We start from the raw sequence: 23,415 nt of genomic DNA on the forward strand, positions 1-23,415 counted from the left end.
GTATTGGTGGGATTTTTGATCTTTACAAAAACATTTACCCTTTGAAATCCTGTAGTACTCTTAGGAATTTGTTTTGGTGGAGATGCATAAATCACGTTACAAACATCTGAAGAAAAAGCTCAGAAGAAAATATTTCAGAAAAAGGACCTTATTCAATAATATTGAAGAATTAAATGAAGTATTAATAGGAAAAAAAAAAAAAGCCTGAACTGGAAAAAGACCTAAATCTCATTCATTTTTTTAAAAGGCTATTTGAATTGTATTCATAGGTCTCATCTTCTTTTAGGTATTATTGTGAAAGAAATCCATGCTCTAGCTACTTAAAGATCAAAGCAAGCCAGGATATATCAGAAGTATTCTGGCTTACTCTTTTTCCCTTTTTCTTTTCTTTTTAAAGATAAGTACCTTTTTTTTGTTAATTTCATGGGGGAAAAAAGAATAACTCAAAGTTTACAAAGGAGAAAGGGAGTGATTATGTAAGTAATGCTTTAGAATTTAAAGAAATGGATGTGGGACTATAAATGCAGTCCTGCTCTAGGCTTTGGGACGGTCATAGACTTGTGTCATGCCAACTGGATGACTGGGCTTCTGAGAACAGGGACAGAAGAAAGTAATTGTTTTGTATACTGTAGATTAAGAAATGTGTGTAAATATAATAGGTATGGCACTGGAGTTTTACAATAAGCTTAGGGATATAAAATTTTTCCTATTAAATCAAGGGAAAAATAGTTTCAGTGAAATTTCCAAATAATTGACAGGCTAGAAAAAAATATATTTGGAATCTTGACCACAGGGAGAGGTGATTTCTTGTTTTTATTTATTGCACACATTAATGCTTAAAGTGATTGGTTAAATAGAAAGCAACCTTTCACACTGCCCACACCCCTGTATTGGAGAAGGACCCTGGTCATGGATACATACAAGAGCCACATATGTAAGCTTGCAGAGCAGCACTCCCTGTGGGTGACGAACAGGGTGAGGGTCTGAAACCAGTATGTGCGCTGACACAGGACATAAAAGCCAGGCTTTTATTTACACTATGGAAAGCAAACAAGCTGCCCACAAAAGGATGGTTAGGAAACTTTAAGAGTTTTATTCTGTATTGTTAAGAAAAAGGTAGGCCTTTGAATCATCTGTATAAATAATTTTTCTGGTGATAGTAGCAAACTTTTAGCCTCCCATCCAAAAACCTCACAACTTCAAGTGTTTGAAATGTACTTAAAATTTCCCTGTTTTTATTTTATCTAGTATGTTCTTATAGTAATTAGCCAACCCATTAGGTAGGAGAATTTCTTTTAAAAGAAATTTCAAATCTTCAGTAGTATGTGGTGGGACAAATCAACATTCTCTTGGTCAGTATCATTGTAATAGTCTTTCATTTCTCCTTAAAAACAGAAGATGGGGGCAGATAGGCACGCCTGTAACAATTCAGACCAAAGCAGAAGATACCACTTAAAAACTAAACACCCAAGGCATACCTGCCACACTTGTATCTCAATTTCCTCAGTTGTTTAAAATACCGTAAGTGTTGCTGCATTTCCAGTGGCTTTCCTACCAGCTACGTCTGGCTCTCGTGCTGAGCCCCCCGCCTCTGGAGGGCAGCTGCCCACCGTCACTGTCACGAAGCCTGCAGTGTGATATCCTGGGCTTCACACGCAATTCCGGAAACCCAGATGACACTCTATGGACTAGCTCTAAATCTTTTTTTAGTCCAGTTTGGCAAATATCCCAAGTGAAATTCAACTCTAAGTTAAAAGTATCAAACAGAGATAGGGCTAAGTGCGTCTATGACTTTCTGGACCGCCCAGAGGTCCTGGAGAGCTCAGGAACGGAAAGCCTACTTGCCCCCGAACTGCGGCGACGGCAGACAGTAGCCGCCTCACGCACCAGCACCGCTAGCGCGGCCCAGGTTCCGGGCTCCCGGCCGCTGTGAACCGGGGCCGCTGCGCCCGCGCTGCCCGCCGCACCTGGGAGGCGCCAACCCGCCCGCTGCCCCGCTCCACCCCGCGCGATGCCGCGGCCACCCTGCGGGTCCCCCTCCTCCCGCTCCCGGGCTCGCTCTCTCCCCAGAGGCCTCTCTACCTGCTGATTTCAACTGCACTTTGTTGCTAGAAAAACGGTTATTACAACGCTGTCTGGAGACCAACCCTAGACGGCCAAGTCCGTCGGTCTGGCCCGACCGCCGCTGGCCCCGCTGGCCCGCCCGGGGTCTGCGAGGGGCAAAGCGGGCGAGCTGGTCGCCGTCGAGGCGGGAGTCCCGTCCAGACTGCGGCCGGTCCGGGCTCCCGGAGGGGCGGGCTCGGGGCCTCCGGCCGCGCCCCCCTTGGGTCGCTGCGGGCCGCTGCCTGCCGGGCTCGGGGACGCCGAGGCGGACGCCCGCTGCTCGGCCTCCGGGTCGGCCCAGTTCTGCTCAGCCATTAGCAGGTGGTAGGACGGGGCCGGGGGGCCCTCGTCTTGCGCTGCGGGCGTAGAGGCCCCCGCACAGCCCGAGGCCGTTGCCTGCCCCAGCGAGGGGGGGCGCCGAGGGTAGAGGGGCGGGAACTCGACGGGGACGGCGGGCGCGGCGCAGGGCGGCGGCGGGAGGAGGGGGCTCCCGCCGCCGGGCTTTGCGGCCCCCGCCCTGGGCTCTGGGGTGTCCGCGCCGCGGTGGCTGGTCACTCCCTGCTTAAGCTTCTTCCAGCCCAGGTGGTAGATCTCCAGCATGTTGAGCAGGAGGGACAGGCAGGCCACGGCCAGCATGAAGACGATGAAGATGGTCTTCTCAGTGGGCCGCGAGATGAAGCAGTCCACCGTGTTGGGGCAGGGCCAGCGATCACAGCGGTACAGCGGCTTCAGCTCGAGGCCGTACAGGAGGTACTGGCCGGCGATGAAGCCCACCTCCAGCAGCGTCCTGAAGATGACGTTGAACACGTAGGTGCGCAGCAGGGCCCCGGCCAGGCGCACCTTGCGGCGGTCGGCGCGCCCCGGCAGGTCCGGATCGCGGCTCGGCGGCGCCTGCTCCCCGTCCTTCTTCTTTTCGTCTACGCGCACGAGGTGCAGCACGTGGCCCAGGTAGACGAGGGTGGGTGTGGACACGAAGACGATCTGCAGCACCCAGAAGCGGATGTGGGAGATGGGGAAGGCCCTGTCGTAGCACACGTTCTCGCAGCCCGGCTGCTGCGTGTTGCACGTGAAGTCCGACTGCTCGTCCCCCCACACCTCCTCGGCCGCCGCGCCCAGCACCAGGATGCGGAAGATGAACAGCACGGTCAGCCACACTTTGCCGATGACCGTGGAGTGCTCTTGGGCATTCTCTAGCAGTCTCCCCAGGAAGCTCCAGTCGCCCATCGCTCCAGATGACCCACCTGTAAGGGAACACTGCTGGTTAACAGGCAGGTGGGACGGGGGCGCCGTCCAGGCGGTGTGGGGGACGGCCACGTCCAAGCGAGCGAGGCGCTGGCCAGCTCTCCGCGGGGATGTGTGTGCGTGGGCAGATGTCTCTCCAAACCCCGGGCCAAGCAGAGTTAAATAAACATCCACATTACACAGGCGAGGGCCCGCAGGCGAGGTGACTGCAGGCTGTCTAACCTGTTGCTTCGGAGCTCCAAGGAGAAATGACCTGCCTCAGCAACCCTTCCCCGGCACCCTCTCCCACCCTTGTCTCCCGAAGCATGGTCTCCGTGGGGGCTCTGGGCCTGTGCACACAGCACTGCACCTCCCAACCCAAGGCTTGCTTCTCTGGTTTGATCAGGGCACCTCTCTCCAGGTGCCCTTCCCAATTCCTGCCACACGGACCCTCTGCTCTGCTATTACGAACTATGTCTCACTTTGCAGATGTTCCGTCAGTGGCTAACTAGCTGCATGTCCCCAAGCAGCGGGCGGTGCCCCCTTCTGTGAGGCAGGGATGATGGTCGTACTGTCCAACGCAGTGACCTGCTTCTGGGATGGAGGCCGGTAAGACCTCGGGCCCTCCTTGTGAAGGCAGCCAAGTCCCTCAGAGGCAGGGGACCAAGGTTAGAAGGTGTCTCCCACGTCAGATGGCCAGGCGCTTCTGAGAACTAAAGGCGCTGCTGTCTGTCCACTGCTGCTCTCTGCTGCAAGAAAAGCTCTGTAAACTACATGTATATATACAAGTCTCCTGAGGAAGGCAGGCAAACTCTTTTCATTAAAATTTTAAAAATGTTTAAAAATATTAATTTGTATGAATTGGTTCAAAGGCAAAACTTTACTATGATCTAAAGAAATAGACAAATGTTAACCCTCTGTCACAATAAACACTTGACTTTGTTTTGATCTTTTGAGCTCTTTAGAGAAATCTGACTATTCATGTATCCTACCAGCTTTCTTGCCCCATATTGTGACTGATGTCTTCTATTTTGTATGTTCTTAGAAGGTAAAATGCTTCAATTTAGAAACTTATTGAGTATGACACAACCCACTCTCCCATAAAAGATGTCAGGTGTCAGGGAACCATTCTAGGTTACGACCTGCTTCTCTGAGATTTTGATTCTAATTCTTATAAGGACTCCACAGCCATCCTTCTGGGCTTGGAAGGACACTCACCTCAACCCTAGACTGTCACTCAGCCCCTAACTGGCGTCTCTCCCCAGCCCTAACCCCTCGCTACCCTTTGCTGGAGATCTACCCCTGGGCACCACCCCTCGGTCCGGGTCCAGCACTGTGGGGAGACCAAACTTTCTGGGGTCTCTGAAATTCTACCATTATACCTCTCCATATGCTATTTCTTCAGCTTCAAACTCAGCCCCAATCCAGGACTGGCCTGCTGGCCTGTCACTGCCTTCAAGGGTGGCCAACTCAGGCTGAACCAGGTGTCCTGTGTCCTCTTTTCCTGTCACTGCCCAGTTTTAGTGGTTGGCTGTCATTGCCCTTTATGTTCCAGGAGGTGCTCTCCATCCCCCCGCCACACCCCACCTGCTAAGCTTCAAAGAGCATCCCCTCTCTCTCCTGCCGGGACAAGCACAGCCCTCTGGGTTTCCACAGAAGGCCACCCTGTCCACTGGTGGACGGTCTCTTCAATTCTAGTTCTGAGGTTGAGGCTTGCATGTGCAGCCGTTCCTTCTTGATGTCTGCAGGCAGAACAGCCGAGCAGTGCGTGTTTTTGGGTGTCTCTAAGGAAAATCAGTGTGGAGAAGTCAATGCTTTCTCCTGCCTCACTGCACGTGTTCAGGCAGTTCTGCCTTGCTGAGCATAGTATAGCGTGTTTGCTAAAAGGCAGTCAGTGCCACATGCTGGAACCAAGGGCCTGGGAGGCTCTCCACACATGCTGGTGGCACATAGTGGTGTGAAGGGGGGCAATTCTGCTTGTCACAGAGACTGGACAGTGTTGCTGGCATTTGCCTGGGGGGGACTGGGAGGTAAAATGTCCACAGTAATGGGGCTGCCTATTGCCCCACATACCCGTTGTGCACATCTTGAGAAACGGGGCTGGAAAAGTATTTATCAGTTAGCGAATCAGACGGCAGATAGGCAACCTATCCTGGCATCTATTCTTTGCTGGCTCAGCCTCTCCAGGGTCTCTATGTCCACGTGCTGCAACACTTTAAAATATGTCTCCTTAAAGTTCCATCATGACCTCTGCGTGTAACCACAGAATTATAACGTGTCATCATCTGCAGAGTTATTAGCTGGTACTCAGGCAGCTGCCATGGCTCAGTAAGTCCTAAGGATGGGACTTAAAGATATGTCCTGAAGAGGGTGTCTGAAGGGAGCACCATCTCTCATATGACTGGTAGCAAGAGATGTAAATGTAATGATACCTCTGATTCTACTTCTAGGATGTCATACGAAGACAATAATCACAGATTTTGACAAACGGATGTACATGGTGTTTACTGTAATGTTTCTTATAAGAAAGAATAATTGGAAGCAGAAGTGCCCACTAAGGGATGAGCTGTTAAATAAATGACAAGTGGTTGTCCGTGGCTGACATCATGATCGGGCTTCTCTGGCTCCTACTGCAGGTCCTCCTCTCTCCTGCCTGCCTCTAATGCGACCAGGAAGGGGAATTCTTGCTTTCCTATCTCCTCCTGTGGCTGGAGGTGGCTATAAAGGGCAGTTCTATCCAATGAGGTGTAAGAAGCGCCTAGAGGAACTCCGGGAATGCCTGTGATTTCCTAATACAAAGGCAGATGCTCCCTGGGCAGCCCTTCCCTCCTTTTCTCCACACTGAGTACAGATGTGATGCATGCACCTGGGCAGCCATCCTGCAAGCATGTGAGTGAGAGGGAAGGGTCAAGAAAGTCCCAAGGCACCTGCTGTGACACTGTGCACCTGCTGAATCACCCCCAGCAGCCACCTCCAGACTTACACGAGGACAAAAACCCTATTTGTGTGACTTAAATTTTCTTCTACTTGCAGACAAAATAATTTCTAACTGATACCCTATCACAAATTCTTTATAGAACAAGGCCAAGTATAAATGAGAAGCTATGGTCCATTCATAACTACTAAAATATACAGTATTCTTTAGATAGAAGTCTAAGAACATTAATGAAGTAATATTCATGCTGTAATGATAAATTACAAAAGCCTAATGCAAAGCTGTAGTCTGATAGCAAGGATGATATTGAAATGTTAGCCACAGTGTTTCTGGGAACTGGGTGGTTTTTCTTGTCTTTTCATATTTCTTTGCATTTCCTAGAGCAACCTATTCTATTTATCATCAATTTGATTTTTTGAAGTTCTAGTTTTTGAAAAAGTTTGATTCCTTTTTCAGTGTTCTTTCATCATAGTTTCTATTGCTTAGATCTCTTTAATCATGTTTCTAAAAAGCACACAAGAGGCCAATGTATATATGTTATTAGCCCAATATTAGGGAATAATTATCCTGGGGTTGCTGAGGACCACCACGAACCCTGAAGGAGGTTATCCCTGAGGACACGGAGCTTGAATTGGATTCCATCTCTTGCCATGGCAGCCTACAAGCTTGCCCCAAAGACCCTGCTTGCTGTTGGTCTCTCGCTGCTCATTGCGGAGCCTTACTGGTATACTTCTTGGTTTTGTTTTTGTTTCAGAGAATGCACGCATGAATAAAAAAATTAACTGGAGGATTTAATATCTTTTGGAAGGCTGGCAATATGGGTCAAGGTCCAATCAAGTTGGGAACCTTCCAAGTAGAAGTGAAATCCTCCTCCTCATCACTGTCAGAAGTTAGTCTGCCCCAGATGGCATGCAGAAGTTCTTGAGGCATTTTATCATTGTTACTGTTTAATCATGCCCCTAATGCCACTTAAATAAGAAAAGAACTGCAGAGGAGCCAAGCTTTGTGAGCTAAGTAAATACAGAAAATGGGCGACAGTGGAAACTCCAGGGTCTGATGAGGGCTGAGGTCAGGTGAGATGGTCTTAAGTTAGCCAATGAAATATTCTGAGTACTGCTTGACAGAGGAACACAAGGGTTTATTCTCACCACCAGTGAGAATAACAAAGCTGGAGAAACCTCTGCGAGCTCCCGGGTGACAGCTCGCCTTTGTAAGTGTGTAGGTTCCACCAGCGCGGTGCCGCATGCCCCGTCAGTGAGCACTTTCTAGAAAGGGTGGTGTGCACTTCGCTCGGATTATGGGACAGTCATTATCTCCATGCGATGGCAATTGTTCTTCATTTTTATCTCAATGAAAACTTTGATTCTGACACTACTGCAGAACAAGGTCTTATATTTCAAGGTTTATGTGGCTTCTGTCATGTTCTGTGCTCTCACATTCTTTGAACAGTTCTATTTCTTTTCCAAAGTTACATAGTTTTCGGGGTATGTTGAGTTTCCCTTCAGGCCAATCAATAGTTACTTACTGAGAGCCCATCTGTGCTCAGCTCTGGCGCACAGGTCGGGTGGGGCACAGGAGAAGGGCAAACACAGTCTATCTGGTGGTTTATTTGTGGACATGGGGACATTCAGGAAGATGGGGAGCAATAAGTTCAGAGGGATTTCAGAGAAAAAGGATATTAATAGTCAAGCATGTAGCCAGGGAAGGCTAGTCAGGGAAGAGGGGAATGGCACTGGGGTTAGAAGAGGTGGCCCTGGATGGGAGGAAGGCAGACAGGAGTGCATTTCAGACTTAAAAGATGTCCCCACAGTAGTGGGAATATTTGTGTCCTGGGTGAATCAAAAGGGCCACTTGCTCAGCCTGAAGAACTGGAGTGTGTCATACCCCATGCACAGTAGGTGTGCAGCAAACACTGATGTGCCAACGAATGAGAGGTAAGAAGGCCACTTAACCCAGCGAGAGGGAGATGCATGTGGAGGCTGCTCAAGGGTGAGTGGGACCCTGGTACAGCTGGGCTCCTGGGCAGGGAGCTGAAGGCTGGGCGGGATGACAGGAGGGGCTGGTTCAAAAAAGGAAGGGGTAGAAAGTAGACATATTCTGAAGACAAAACTAAAGCAGAATACAAATGTCTGACTAGAGTTGAGAATGATAGAAAGAGGTAGGAAGAGAGAGGAGCCCTACATTTTTAAAGTATGGCATGTGGGCAGACACCAAGAAGTGTTGAGTAGGATTTTGAGGGCCAAATACAGGCTCAGGTAGAAAGCATTCTATCTTCAATCAGTAACGTCTGCTGGGGTTTGATATGGGGCAGTAGTGACCTAAAAGCTAATTTTTGCCATCCCTTACAATCTGAAAGGATGTGGTAAGCTGAAATAATCATAAATATGATAGAATGAAAAATGGGCATATCTGATTACTTTTTAGCCAGTGGAAATACTTTTCCATTAGTTCTTTTCATACTTTACCTGATTAATTTCAAGCTTTCATATTTAAGACCACAATTTCCAGATGCCATGAGACCTAGACTATGGTATGATGTACCTTTCAAAACTTTTCCATAATTCTGGTCTGATTCTTTGAAAAGGAAATCAAATTTAAAATAAATTTGTTGAAATAACAAAAGACCCTTTCTTCTTCTACTCTATAGAGCTTATCCCAACATTTAGCTTTGTCTAAGCTACTAAGACTAAAGAGCAAGAATGGAAACCAGGCCTTTCAAAGCCGGCCACAGTTATAATTCAGTGCCACAGCAGCATGGAAAAGTTCAACTATATACACAAGCATAAATGAGGAAAAGTCGAACCTCTGAATTTCATACTGAATAACATGTGATATTTGTTTTATAACTCCAGAAGTAAATGACTGATCACACCAAAATCCAGAATACCCAGTGGCAACGGTTTCTAGATATACTTGATATCTGGTAGGACAAGCCCATGGCTTTGTACTTCATATTTGTCTTGACAATTTTTTGGCTTTTTATTTCTTCCATATGAAATTTAGGTAGAACTTGACAAGTGCCACAGAAATCTTAGACATGATTTTGTTTGGAATTACACGAGATTTATAAATGAATCAAATTTACCTCTTTACAATAAAGTTTCCCAGTCAATATGCACAAATGACCCATTGGTACAGAGCTTCTTTAAGCCCTGCAACAGTGCTTTGGGATGCTGTCTGTAAAGATCTTACACATCTTTTGTTACATTTATTTCTACATACCTTATAAGTGTTCTAATTCTTTGTTTGAAATATGTTTTTCATTATAATTTCTCAATGGTTATTATTGATACTTAGGAACTTTTTATATATTAATTTGTATCCAGCAACCCGGTAGAGAGCCCTTATTTGAAGAGTTAGGGTATTTCTTTGGGTTTTCTGTGTAAGGCACATCATCATATCATCTGCTTTTCTTCTCTTACTTCTAACTCCTGCACAGCACTCCCAGCACATTGTGGAGATGATGACATCTTTTCTCATTTCTGCCTTTATTATGAGTAATTCTAAGGTTTTTTATGCAGGATGATGTTTCAACTTGTATCAGGTTAAGGAAGTTTCCTTCCAGCCATTTTTTGCTATCAGTTTTCATTTTCTAAATCATGAATGAGTACTGGATTTAGTAGAATACTTTTTTCCTGCATCTATTGTGATTTTTAGATGGTGAAGCACCCTATTTGTCATGGTCTTATTTTTAATATAATATGAAATTCAATCTGCTTCTACTTTATTTTGGATTATTTACTTGTTCATGCCTAAGATTTGTCTCAATGGTTTTTGCACTATCATTGGATTTTTTTGAAGTGTTGTTGACATACAAATTTATATTGGTTTCAAATAAACAACACAGTGGTTCAACAGTTACCCATATTATTAAATTCTCACTGCCATTAGCACAGTTACTATCTGTGAACAGAGGAAGCTGTTACAGATTCATTGGCCGTATTCTCCATGCTGTACTACCATTCTGGTAACCAGCTTACATTACGAATTCTCATTAGATTTTAGTAAGATATGTTAGCCTAAAATTAATAATTCTCTAAATAAGCTTGTATAAGAATCTTATATGAGATTATACAAGTGGAGGATTAAAGCTGGAGGCCTCCTCCCAAAGCCACTATAATACGAAAATATAGTTAATACAACAAATTCTAAAAAAGCAACAGGAAAGAAGGCTGCGCCACACTGCATACACCTGGAGAAAAGATCAGACATCATGGAACAGGGTAACATATCAGAGCCATGATCTGGTGGGATCCAAGCCCTTCCCCTGTCCCAGCTCACTGGCAGGAGGAAGAGAAATGGAGTGGGGAAGGGGTGGAGGCCTAGGACTGCTGAACACCCAGCTCTGGAGATCTGCTCTGGGAGTACGAACCTACATTGTATGGTGCTCTGGAGATTAGTGGGGTTGGAATGCTAAGACAGGCAGAACATTTGGAGAGACTGAGATTCCAGCTGCTTGTGGAAAACAGGGATCCACATGTGGCTGCTCTGGGACAAAAGAAAGGTGGGCTTCCTGAAAGACTTCCTAACAGTGAGAGGGCTTCTAAAGGGGCAAGGATTTCACAGAGCTTGCTGCTCAGGAAAAAGGACAGGTGGACAAAATTGTCCAAATGCACTCTACACAACAGGTTGGGAACTTTCAGGAGCTTCAGGTGCTCCATCCCCCTGGCTGGCGACACAGCTCCAAGGCCCCCCACCATGATACACAGCCTGCTATGCCTTCCTCCCAGCTGGCAGACACTGACTCACAAACTGCCAGCCCCTGCCCTGGTGTCAGGCCAGCCAGAGGGAGGCCCTGCCTATGGCAACTACAAACACAAAGGACAGAGGCCTAGACCAGTGTGCTCAGCCCACTGGTTCTGGTAGTGGAGAAAGGAACAGCAGCCTTGGAGCAGGAAACAGCTCTTTCTTCCCCCCGGCACCAGTGTCACTCTCCTGCAACCCCCAACATCAATCCAGGTGCTGAGCAGCTCCAGAGAGTAGAGATTTGGGCACTAGAGGATGCCACATGCAAATATGAAACATCAAAGGAACCTGGTTCAACCCCAAATCCCACAAACACCAAAAAAAGGGCCAAGTGAAACTGAAATAATCAATCTTCCTAAAAGAGATTTCAAAATAAAAATAAAACATGCTCATGAAGGTACAGAAAATATTCAAGAACTCAGGGACGAATTCAGGTCTGAGATTCAATCATTAAGGAATACAATTTCTGAAATGAAACATAAAATGGAGGGATTCAAAAGCAGATTAGATGAAGGAAAGGAGACAATAAATGAAATAGACATTAGAGAACAGGAATACAAAGAAGCTGAGGAATAGAGAGAAAAAGGATCTCTAGGAATGAAGGAATATTGAGAGAACTGTGTGACTAATCCAAATGGAACAATATTTGCAATATAGGGGTACCAGAAGAAGAAGAGGGAAAAAGGGATAGAAAGTGTCTTTAAGGAGGTAATTGCTGAAAACTTCCCAAATTTGGGGAAGGAGATAGTCTCTGAGGCCATGGAGGTACACAGACCTCCCAACACAAGGGACCCAAGGAAGACAACACCAACACACATAATAATTAAAATGGCAAAGATCAAGGACAAGGACAGAGTTTTAAAGGCAGCCAGAGAGAGGAAAAAGGTCACCGACAAAGGAAAACCCATTAAGCTATCATCAGACTTCTCAAAAGAAACCTTACAGGCCAGAAGAGAATGGCATGATATATTTAATGCAATGAAGCAGAAGGGCCTTAAAACAAGAATACTCTACCTGGCAAGATTATCATTTTAATTTGAAGGAGGGATTAAACAGTTTCCAGATAAGCAAAAGTTGAGAGAATTTACCTCTCACAAACCATGTCTACTGAGTATTTTGGGGGGACTACTATAGATGGAAGTGTTCCTAAGGCTAAATAGCTGTCACCACAGGAAATAAAACCACAGTAAAGAAAGCAGAACAATTAATTACTAAGCAGATGCAAATCAAATCAACTACCTCCAAAGTCATCAAGGGATAGACAAAGAGTACAGAATATGATACCTAATATATAAAGAATGGAGGAGGAAGAAAAAGGAGGGAAAAAATAACCTTTAGATTGTGTTTGTAATAGCATACTAAGTAAGTTAAATTAGACTGTTAGATAGTAAGGAAGTTACCCCTGGACCTTTGGTAACCATCAATCTAAAGCCTGCAGTGGCAATAAGTACACACCTATCAATCACCCTAAATGTAATGGTCTGAATGCACCAACCAAAAGACAGAGTCACTGAATGAACAAAAAAACAAGACCTATTTATATGCTGCCTATAAGAGACTCACTTGAAACCCAAAGACATACACAGACTAAAAGTAAAGGGATGGAAAAAGATATTTTATGCAACTAACAGGGAGAAAGAAGCAGGATTTGCAATACTTTCATCAGATAAAATAGACTTCAAAACAAAGAAAGTAACAAGAGACAAAGAAGGACATTATATGAGGATAAAGGAGTCAGATCAACAAGAGGATATAACCATTATAAATATATAAGCAGCCAGTACAGGAGCCCCAACATATGTGAAACAAATAGTAACAGAATTAAAGGAGTAAACAGAATGCAATGTATTCATTTTAGGAGACTTCAACACACCGTTCACTCCAAAGGACAGATCAACCAGACGGAAAATAAGTAAAGGGACAGAGGTACTGAACAACATATTAGAACAGGTGGACCTAATGGACATCTACAGCACACTCCACTCAAAAGCAACAGGATACACATTCTTCTCAAGTGCACATGGAACATTTTCAAAAATGGATCATACACTAGGCCACAAAAAGAGTCTCAGTAAATTTAAAAGGATTGAAATTCTACCAACCAGCTTCTTAGATCACAAAAGTATGAAACTAGAAATAAATTACACAAAGAAAATGAAAAAGCCCACAAACACATGGAAGCTTAATAACATGCTCCTATATAACCAATGGATCAATGACCAAATAAAAACAGTGATCAAGCAATATATGGAGACAAATGACAACAATAACTGAACACCTCAAACTCTGTGGGATACAATGAAGGCCATGCTAAGAGGGAAGTATATTGCAATACAGGCTTACCTCAAGAAAGAAGAACAATCTATATGAACTAGATTCACAATGAATGAAACTAGAAAAGAAGAACAAATGAGGCCCAAAGTCAGTAGAAGGAGGGACATAATAAAGATTAGAGCATAAATAAATAAAATTGAGAAGAATAAAACAATAGAAAAAAATCAGTGAAAACAAGAGCTGGTTCTTCAAGAAAATAAACAAAATAGATAAACCCCTAACCAGACATATCAAGAAAAAAAGAGTCCACACACATAAACAGAATCAGAAATGAGAAAGGAAAAATTCACTATGGACACCACAGAAATACAAAGAATTATTACAGAATACTATGAAAAATTATATGCTAACAAACTGGAAAGCCTAGAAGAAATGGACAACTTTCTAGAAAAATACAGCCTTCCAAGGCTGACCAAGGAAGAAACGGAATATCTGAACAGAACAATCACCAGCAACAAATTTGAATTGGTAATCAAAAAACTATCTAAGAACAAAACACCTAGACCAGATAGCTTCACCGCTGAATTTTATCAAACATTTAGTAAAGGCCTAATACCCATCGTCCTAAAAGTTTTCCAAAAAGTAGGAGAGGAGGGAATATTTCCAAACTCATTCTATGAGGCCAGCATCACTCTAACACCAAAGCAGGCAAAGACACCACACACACACACACAAAAGAAAATTACAGACCAACATCTCTGATGAACACAGATGCAAAAATACTCAACAAAATCTTAGGAAACCTAATTCAAAATACATAAAAAAAAAATCACCCATCATGCTCAAGTAGGATATATTACAGGGGTGCAAGGATGGTACAATATTCAAAAATCCATCAACATCATCCACCACATCAACAAAAAGAAGGACAAAACCACATGTGCATCTCCACAGATGCTCAAAAAGCATTCGACAAAATTGAACAACCATTCATGATAAAAACTATCAATAAAATGGGTTCAGAGGGTAAGTACTTCAACATAATAAAGGACATATATGACAAACCCACAGCCAACATTATACTTAACAGTGAGAAGCTGAAAGCCTTTCCATTAAGATCAGGAACAAGACAGGGATGGCCACTCTCCCCACTTTTATTCAATATAGTGCTGGACGTCCTTGCCACAGCAGTCAGACAACACAAAGAAATAAAAGACATCCAGATTGGTAAGGAAGAAGTTAAACTGTCACTGTTTGCAGATGATATGATATTGTATATAAAAAACACTAAAGAATCCACTCTAAAACTATTAGGTACCTGATCTAATATCTGAATTCAGCAAAGTTGCAGGATACAAAATTAATACACAGAAGTCTGTTGCATTTCTATACACTAATGATGAACTAGCAGAAAGAGAAATCAGGAAAATAATTCCATTCACAATTGCATCAAAAAGAGTAAAATAAAAGAATACATAGGAATAAACCTAACCAAGGAAGTGAAAGACATATACCCTGAAAACTACAAGACACTCATGCGAGAAATTAAAGAAGATACCAATAAATGGAAACACAATCCGTGCTCATGGATAGGAAGAATTAATATTGTCAAAATGGCCATCCTGCCTAAAGCAATCTACAGATTCAATGAAATCCCTATCAAAATACCAACTACATTCTTTAATGAACTAGAATAAATAGTTCTAAAATTCATGTGAAACCACAAAAGACCCAGAATACCCAAAGCAATCCCCAGAAGGAAGAATAAATCAGGGGTAATTATGCTCCCTGACTTCAAGTTCTACTACAAAGCCACAGTAATCAAGACAATTTGGTACTGGCACAAGAACAGACACATACATCAATGGACTAGAATAGAGATCTCAGTTATAAACCCACACAGATATGGCTAGTTAATATATGATAAAGGAGCCATGGACATATGATGGGGAAATGACAGCCTCTTCAACAACTGGTGTTGGCAAAACTGGACAGCTACATGCAAGAGAATGAAACTGGATCACTGTCTAACCCCATACACAAAAGTAAATTCTAAATGGATCAAAGACCTGAACGTAAGTCATGAAACCATAAAACTCTTAGAAAAAATCATAGGCAAAAATCTCTTGGACATAAACATTAGTGAACTTCTTCATGAACATATCCCCCTGGGTAAGGAAAACAAAAGCAAAAATGAACAAGTGGGACTATATCAAGCTGAAAAGCTTCTGTACAGCAAAGGACACCATCAATAGAACAAAAAGATACCCTACAGTATGGGAGAATATATTCATAAATGACAGATCCGATAAAGGGTTGACATCCAAAATATATAAAGAGCTCACACACCTTAACAAACAAAAAGCAAATAATCCAATTAAAAAATGGGCAGAGGAGCTGAACAGACAGTTCTCTAAAGAAGAAATTCAGATGGCCAACAGACACATGAAAAGGTGCTCCACATCATTAGTTATCAGAGAAATGCAAATTAAAACCACAATGAGATATCATGTCACACCAGTGAGGATGGCTATCATCCAATAGACAAACAACAACAAGTGTTGGCAAGGTTGTGGAGAAAGGGGAACCCTCCTACACTGCTGGTGGGAATGTAAATTAGTTTAACCATTGTGGAAAGCAATATGGAGGTTCCTCAAAATGCTCAAAATAGACTTACCATTTGACCCAGGAATTCCACTTCTAGGAATTTACCGTAAGAATGCAGCACTCCAGTTTGAAAAAGACAGATGCACCCCTATGTTTTTCACAGCACTATTTACAATAGCCAAGAAATGGAAGCAACCTAAGTGCCCATCAGTAGATGCATGGATAAAGAAGATGTGGTACATATACACAATGGAATATTATTCAGCCATAAGAAGAAAACAAATCCTACCATTTGCAACAACATGGATGGAGTTAGAGGGTATTATGCTCAGTGAAATAAGCCAAGCGGAGAAAAACAAATACCAAATGATTTCACTGTATCTGTGGAGTATAAGAACAAAGGAAAAACTGAAGGAATAAAACAGCAGCAGAATCACAGAACTCAAGAATGGGCTAACAGTTACCAAAGGGAAAGGGACTGGGGAGGATGGGTGGGAAAGGAGGGATAAGGGCACAGAAGAAGAAAGGGGGTATTATGATTAGCATTTATAATGTGGGGGGTGGGGGAAAGGGGAGGGCTGTGCAACACAGAGGAGACAAGTAGTGATTCTACAAAATCTTACTATGCTGATGGACAGTGACTGTAATGGGGTTTGTGGGGGGGATTTGGTGTAGGGGAAAGCCTAATAAACATAATGTTCTTCATGTAATTGTAGATTAATGATAACAAAATTTAAAAAAAGAGAGAGAGAAAAAAAACTAAAAATAGAAATACCATTTGACCTAGGAATTCCACTTCTAGAAATTTACCCAAAGAAAACAAGTTCTCAAATTCAAAAAGACATATGTACCCATATGTTTATCACAGCACTATTTATAATAGCCAAGATATGGAAGCAACCTAAGTGTCCATCAGTATGTGTATGGATGAAGAAGAGGTGGTACATATACATAATGGAATACTATTCAGCCATAAGAAAGAAATCCTACCATTTGCAACAACATGGATGGAGCTGGAGGACATTATGCTCAGTGAAATAAGCCAGGCAGAGAAAGACAAGTACCAAATGATTTTCCCCATTTGTGGAGTATAACAACTCGGCAAAACTGAAGGTACAAAACAGCAGCAGACTCACAAACTTCAAGAAGGGACTAGGATTACCAAAGGGGAGGAGTGGCGGAGAGTGGATGGGGTTGGAGGGAGAGGGGGATTGAGGGGTACTATGTTTAGTACACATGGTGTGGGGGGGATCATGGGGAAGAGAGTGTAGCACAGAGAAGACAAGCAGTGAATCTCTGGCATCTTACTACACTGATGGTCAGTGACTGCAATGGAGTATGGGTGGCGAATCGATAATATGGACAAATGTAGTAACCACATTGTTTTTTATGTGAAATCTTCATAAGAGTGTATGTCAATGATACCTTAATAAAAAAATAGGATTATAGAAGCGATTGGGACTAATGTCTTTTTTTTAGGGAGTTAGGAGGAAGACAGATTATAAATTCTATTATTAACTATTATTGATGTCAGTAGATATGCTATTTCTTGTCAGTTTTGATCATTTATATCTTTTAGAAAATTCTCCATTTCTTTCATTTCAAATTTATTGGCATAAAATTATTCATGGTATTTTCTTATGATATTGAAACTATGCCATTCGTCGTTAGAGTCCTTTGGTTCCAAATATTGCGTATTTGAGACTTTAAAAATATTATTGTTGCTAAAAGTTTTTCTTTTATTAAAGGTCTAACTTTGATATGCTGTAAAAAAAATGAGAGTTTATTTTACTTTTTCCCATGTCTTATCATGTATGCTGTATTCTTGGTATATAGAATAAATCTATAAGAAATTCTTATAAATATATTTACTAGATAATGCATATTTTAGTATTTGTTAGTATTATTATAAATACACATATACCATTTAAGGGTATCCTTATCTTAAAATTATGTAGTAGTGTATAGCCACAGAGCTTTCCTTCTCTAATTTTCACTGGATGGGTTGTACTACTTAACTTTTCAATAATCCAATGCTCTGGCAGGAAACACCACTGTCAACCATTGCCAAATGATTTAATTAAATTATAAAACAATAATTTTCCAACTTCTTTATTTATAATTCTAAAGTACTGCTAGGATTATATATTTTTATTGTCAGAGACTAAATCTCCAGAAATATGAAATTGTTTTTAAATTATATTTTTAATCTACCTATTTTATTTATTAAATAAGAATGTATGGAAAACACTTATAATAGTGCCTGCTACTCATGTATTATATTATCTTCATATTTTTAAGTTAATATTGAAATCACTTATATCATTTAAAGTTGTGAATATCTGAAAAGTCATATGCTCTTAAGTCTTTATTTGGCTAAGGCAAATATGGTTAACACTTCAATTTTCATCAAAGGGAAGAACCTATTACATTTTCTTTTGTGTTTGACCTGTAACGTAAAAGCTTAGTGAGAGCTAATTTTAAGTTGGACCAATTTAAGCAACTGTTAGTTTAAGATAAATGTCTTCAATGTTTTATATTTGAGAATGGCAAAGTTAAAAATACACTTAACTTTTTGTCCACATATTTCTTCTTGACATACTTGAGTAAAATACTCCCTCCAGAAATCAGTATTAAATCACCATTTCCACAATTAGAGTTCTCATATTAGAACTAGAAAATCAATTAGAACTAGAAAATAACAGAGTTAGAAAATCAATAGCTTCTGTTTAATGGACAAAAATGTAGATAGTCTGGAGCATAATTAGAAACATGACTACCTTCTAATCCTGTTCATTGCGCGTTGGGCTTCCTTTTTAAACCCTCCAAATATCATCCCTGCTCCATTACCCTGTGGCATATTCTTGTTTCTTTTACATTCTATTAAATTACAATGACTTCTGTGAAAGACCCTAGAATACCATTAGAATTTTTCACTTATTCAAACATTTTATTTAGACATGTTAGTTATGTGTTAATTTTAATGTACTTCAGCATTAGTTCTCAAAGTTTTAAAAATGGACTAATGAAAAAAACAGCACCACTTTTAAAGTAAGATAGAATTTACCAGTACTCTTTCTTAAGGGTCAATAACAATAAAGAAAAAGATAGGGGAGCTTTTGAGCCCAGTTCTCTGAACAGGCTCTCAGCGTGCCCCAAACACAGGGCCAGGCTCTGGATGGTATACCAAGCGCTGACTTTATAAATACAGCATGCTCAGTTAAAAGCCATGAAAAGCCAAATTACATCATTCAGGAATCACACTCATTATCCATGGAGGAAATATGGAATATTAGCATTTAAGAGTTAGAAGAACCTTAGCAGTGGTCTAGTTGATCCTCTCATTTTACAGATCAGGAAATGAAGGCCCAGACAGGGTACTGCGATTTGCCTAAGGTCACACAGCACACAGTGCTGAAGCCACCACAAAAATCCCTGACTGGATTTCAGGTGCAGGGAGCCTTCCCCTCCCACGTGATCCCATGGGGTCATGCACCAGGCAGAGTCTTCAGATTACAACAGTTGCCTTTTGAGTTACAGCTCTCTACCACACTTTAAATCAATGTTTAGAAACATGGGTTAGAGCACATTTAAAGCTTTTGCCCTTTCTTCCAGTCCCCAGTGTCTAATATTGTTAAATATTATTGATATGCTAACAGTCCAGTTACTTCCTCACATAAATTGGAATTCTCATTTTAAAACAAGTTCAGATATTATTTTTATTCTTTCTTAGTGAACAAAACCTCTCAGCCTTACAATTATGGTATTTCATTATTTCATTTCTATTACTGACACAAATTACCTCTGTTAAAATGTTTTCTATTTTTGAAGAAGTAATTTCTACAGTAGTTTCACTTTCCTTATTCAAATCTACCTCTATTAGTACATAACCAAAAATCTCTCATTCATTTTAAAGCTAACTAGGAAACAGAGTTTCATCAAAAACAAGCAGTAATTCATGAAGAGAATGAGGTTTATGGATGAAAAAAATTAAGTGATTTTTATGTTTAGCATCATTAGTTTAACAGAAAATTTAAAGCAAACCACTAATTCTTCAAATTAAAGACAATGGAAGAGTGCAGGAACTGTTCACATCAACCATTAATAAGCCATACTTCTGAAGATGCATAGATTTAAAAGACCAAGCAGTAGAATACTAATCTAAATATGAAGAACCTAATGATGAAGAATTTTCCACCACAGTAAGAATGAAAGTCAAGATTAAACTTTATCACTATTTTACTGCCTTTAAGAATTACATTGAAATTGCAAAAGCATACTGTTTTCAGAGACCCTGTATACTAGTTGTAGTCACATGTATTGGATTTTTTCCTCTTTTAATTTAGTAAACATTTATCAAATAGCTATTACATGTGTGGCACTGTGCTACCCACTAAGGATATCCAAATAATTACGATAAGGTCTTTCCCCCAGAAGGTTCATTCTCTCTTGTGAGAGAGGCCGACTTATAAAAAACTGATCAAAATGTAATATGACAAATGCTACATAGTACTGGTAATGGCCATGGCAGGACAGGGTGGAAGGGGAAAGAGGCTTGTCAATGAACACAGCTACCGATTTTGGCTGTTTCTTAATACAGAGATCGTGGGAACCATGCTTTCTGTACAGGGTAAAATGTTTCTCTCTGTGTTAGGCACATGAACAAGTCATGTCATCATCTGAAAGACTATAGTTTAAATTCTTTACATGCATGAGGCTTTATAAATGGCTGTGATAAACACATATGATTAGTTTAAAATTTCAAATGTGTAGTGTTAAAATTATTTTAGTTAAGTGAACACAACTTGAAATGTAAGTAACATTCAAGGAACTGGTGTCAATTTTTTTTCTTATTGGGCAAACAATGACATTTTGTTACATGCCATTACTGTAAGACAGGTTTAAGCCCGGTTAAGGTAAATAGCATTGTATAATTTGTTACAGTGGTAAAGTTTTTGTGAATTACCTTACACTACAGAAACATGTGCATTGCCCTTCTTAGATGCTTATCTCAACACCAGTCAAACTGCTGAGCCAGTGGAATATGTGCCAAATTAGCTGATGTTTACTTTGAATACTCTGACCTTTGGAAAACAAAGTTCCCTTTTCCTCTTTAATCTTTTAATGTTTATTTTGCAAAATATTTCATAGCACATTGATAGACTGGCAAGTGAAGTGATGCACCTAGAGTACATCATCATCTGGAATTCGTAGGTAATAAAAACCAAAGCGTAATTCACATCCCCGCCGTTTGTATATAGCCGTTTTTAATGGCATATTTTCGCGATATCGGAATGAAATAAGAACTGGAGTGATCCATTTGTCTCCGAAGTCCCCGTCAGAAATACTCATCCGCATACGAGGAGCGCTGTGCACTAGAGCGTAGTGGGACAGCAGAACACGGTGTCCGTCAGCCAGACCCTAAAGACGGAGTGGCCCGAACGCGGACAGGTGTTTCTCCGCTGTTCCTCACGTTCTTTATACTTAACCACAGCGCGACGAGCATTCAGGTCACGAAATAAGGTCGTGGCACTTATAGCCAGGATGTTTCTTAAAAAAAACAAACAACTTTTAAAAAGTTTCTTAAAAGAAACAGGCGAGCGGGCCCAGCTCCTAACAAAAGCCGCACTGCGCAGACCCAGCGAGGCCGCCCTAAATCCCCAGCCCGGGCGCCGCCGCCACCCCGACCCCCACTGCCCAGCCGGGCACTCCTTCAAGAAAAGCCACCACCCCGCTGACACTCGGCGCTCTGCAGGCATCTCCAGGGGCAACGACACGTCAATCCGAAAGTTTCTCAGCCCGGATCTCCAGCCGCGCGGCGCCCACAGTTCCCAGCGATTCCCAACAGAACACTGAGGGGCTCCCGGCGCGCCCAGCCGTCCTGCCGCCCGGCCCGGCCCGCGCTTACCCCGCTCCGCCCAGCGCAGGGCTCTCGGCCACTCCGAGAGGGTCACTTCCTTTCACACCTGCAGCGGACTCAACGCGTGCGCCCCGCGCCAGGGCCCGGCCTCCCCGCCCAGGCGGCCATCCGGCCCCAGCGCACCGCGCTCCACGCCGCAGCCCGCGCGCCACGCCCCCGCGCCTTCCCCAGGTCCCCGCGCGGGGCGGCGCCCCGAGCACAGGCCCCCGGCCCCCGCCCCCGGGCCCGGACCCGGCGCGCCCGCACGGCGCTCTGCGCCTACGCCCCGGGCTCCCCGCCGCCGCCCTCGCGCCCCCACGCCCTACGCCCGCACTGCCTCCCCGAGCCCGCACGCGCCCCACAGAGCCACCTTGCACCTGCGCCCATCCCGCGCACCCACGACCCGGCCCCTCACTCCACATCCTGCGCACCCACCCTGCACTCGCACCCTTACCCGGCGTGTGACCCCACCGCCCCGGCGACCCCCACCTGCAGCCGCGCCCCCAGAGGACCGCTCCGGGCTCCGCGCACTTTCGCGGGACGGGGCTCTTGAAACAGGCGCCGCGCGGCCCCGCCCTGCCCTTCCTGGGGCGCCCCAGGCGCGCGCTCCCCGCGCTGCCCTCGGGCGGCCCCGGCTCGGAGTTTCCCGGGTCAGGCACTCGGGCTCCGGACGGCCTGCGGGGCGGACCGGGGCGGCCGGGCAGGGGTCCTCCCATAGCCTGCCGGAGAGCCCCGGAAGAGCCACCAGGCGGCTATAAATAGCGGCCGCGCGCCTGGTTCCCATCAGACGCACTCCCACTAGCCGGCAGTCACTGGGTTTCTTTTTTTTTTTTAAAGACTTGTTTCAGTGCACTTGAGACTTGGCCCTGCCTGAGGGAACAGGAGAGGAATCCCCGCAGGTCCTAGTGACGAGATGCTAGGGCGCGGCTGACCGGCTTGGCTCCTGGTCAGAGCTGTGTCGCGTACAAGGAAGGGACGCCTGCTGCAGAGGGCCTCTGAGCAGCACGGAATCCCGTCTGCTGTCTCCGTTCAGGTTAGAGGGCCCTGTGTGCCCTCCCGGCTACTCTGGATTTGCTTTTGGGTTCCCAAAGCCCTGTGAATATTAGCTGACCGAATTTCGTTGACCATTCTGAAAGCTGCAGATGATCTTGGAATTCCTTTTAGGAGTGGTGCATCTATTAAAGGACTGTGGTTACACTGGAGTCTGGTTGCTGTCAGACTCCATGCAGCGGCTTGCGTTCCTTGCCTTTGTTAGAGCTTAGACCTATTCTGGCTAGCAATCTGTCTGCCCTGGAGAGTTTACCTGTTCAGTTGAGGTCTGAATTTAAGGTTATTTCAAGGAGAAAGAAACTAAAGCTTCTAAAATATCTTCCCCCTTGTAGAACTTCTGGAGGAGTATGTGTGTAGTAGGTGGTAGCTATATAGACTTAATTTTTTAAATTGAGAAATATTACTCTATAAAGTCTTCAAATATTTTCTCTATTTTTTATTCTGTCTGAGAAGCCCAAGAATAGTTTTTATTTATTTTTTTCTTGATTATAAAAGAAGTGAAAGTTCATAATACTTGTAGTCTCTTTGCCACACAGTACTACGGGTATTTCAAGGGTAAAATATGGAAATATAATAGTTC

At 43.3% G+C, this 23,415-nt stretch overlaps 1 protein-coding gene across 4 annotated transcripts; it reads right to left on the reverse strand.

Annotated features, from left to right (window-relative positions):
- Positions 1–223: 223 nt before the first annotated feature.
- Positions 224–23,183, reverse strand: GJA3 (gap junction protein alpha 3). Of its 4 annotated transcripts, none has more exons than XM_037017168.2 (2): positions 22,275–23,183; positions 224–3,344 (listed from the first exon to the last, which is right to left on the reverse strand). In XM_037017168.2, exons 1-2 carry the CDS (start codon positions 22,567–22,569, stop codon positions 2,149–2,151), a joined length of 1,491 nt encoding a protein of 496 aa, XP_036873063.2. In that variant the 5' UTR covers positions 22,570–23,183; the 3' UTR covers positions 224–2,148. The 4 variants fall into 4 exon arrangements, 2 of the variants coding, with proteins under 2 accessions (XP_036873063.2, XP_036873065.1); XM_037017170.2 differs by lacking the exon at positions 22,275–23,183 and adding an exon at positions 21,795–21,955; XR_005061067.2 differs by lacking the exon at positions 224–3,344 and adding an exon at positions 20,733–21,436 and having other exon boundaries at positions 22,275–22,393.
- Between the last annotated feature and the right edge of the window lie 232 nt (positions 23,184–23,415).

The sequence above is a fragment of the Manis javanica genome, chromosome 1 (genome assembly GCF_040802235.1).
Source record: "Manis javanica isolate MJ-LG chromosome 1, MJ_LKY, whole genome shotgun sequence".
NCBI classification, from domain to species: Eukaryota; Metazoa; Chordata; class Mammalia; order Pholidota; family Manidae; genus Manis; species Manis javanica.

Excerpts from the sequence above, each read along its gene's own strand:
- GJA3 (XM_037017168.2), bottom strand. The coding sequence starts at position 22,569 with ATGGGAACCAGGCGCGCGGCCGCTATTTATAGCCGCCTGGTGGCTCTT. Across the intron at positions 3,345-22,274 it reads CTCTGGGGGCGCGGCTGCAG|GTGGGTCATCTGGAGCGATG; the intron begins GTGGGGGTCGCC and ends GTTCCCTTACAG.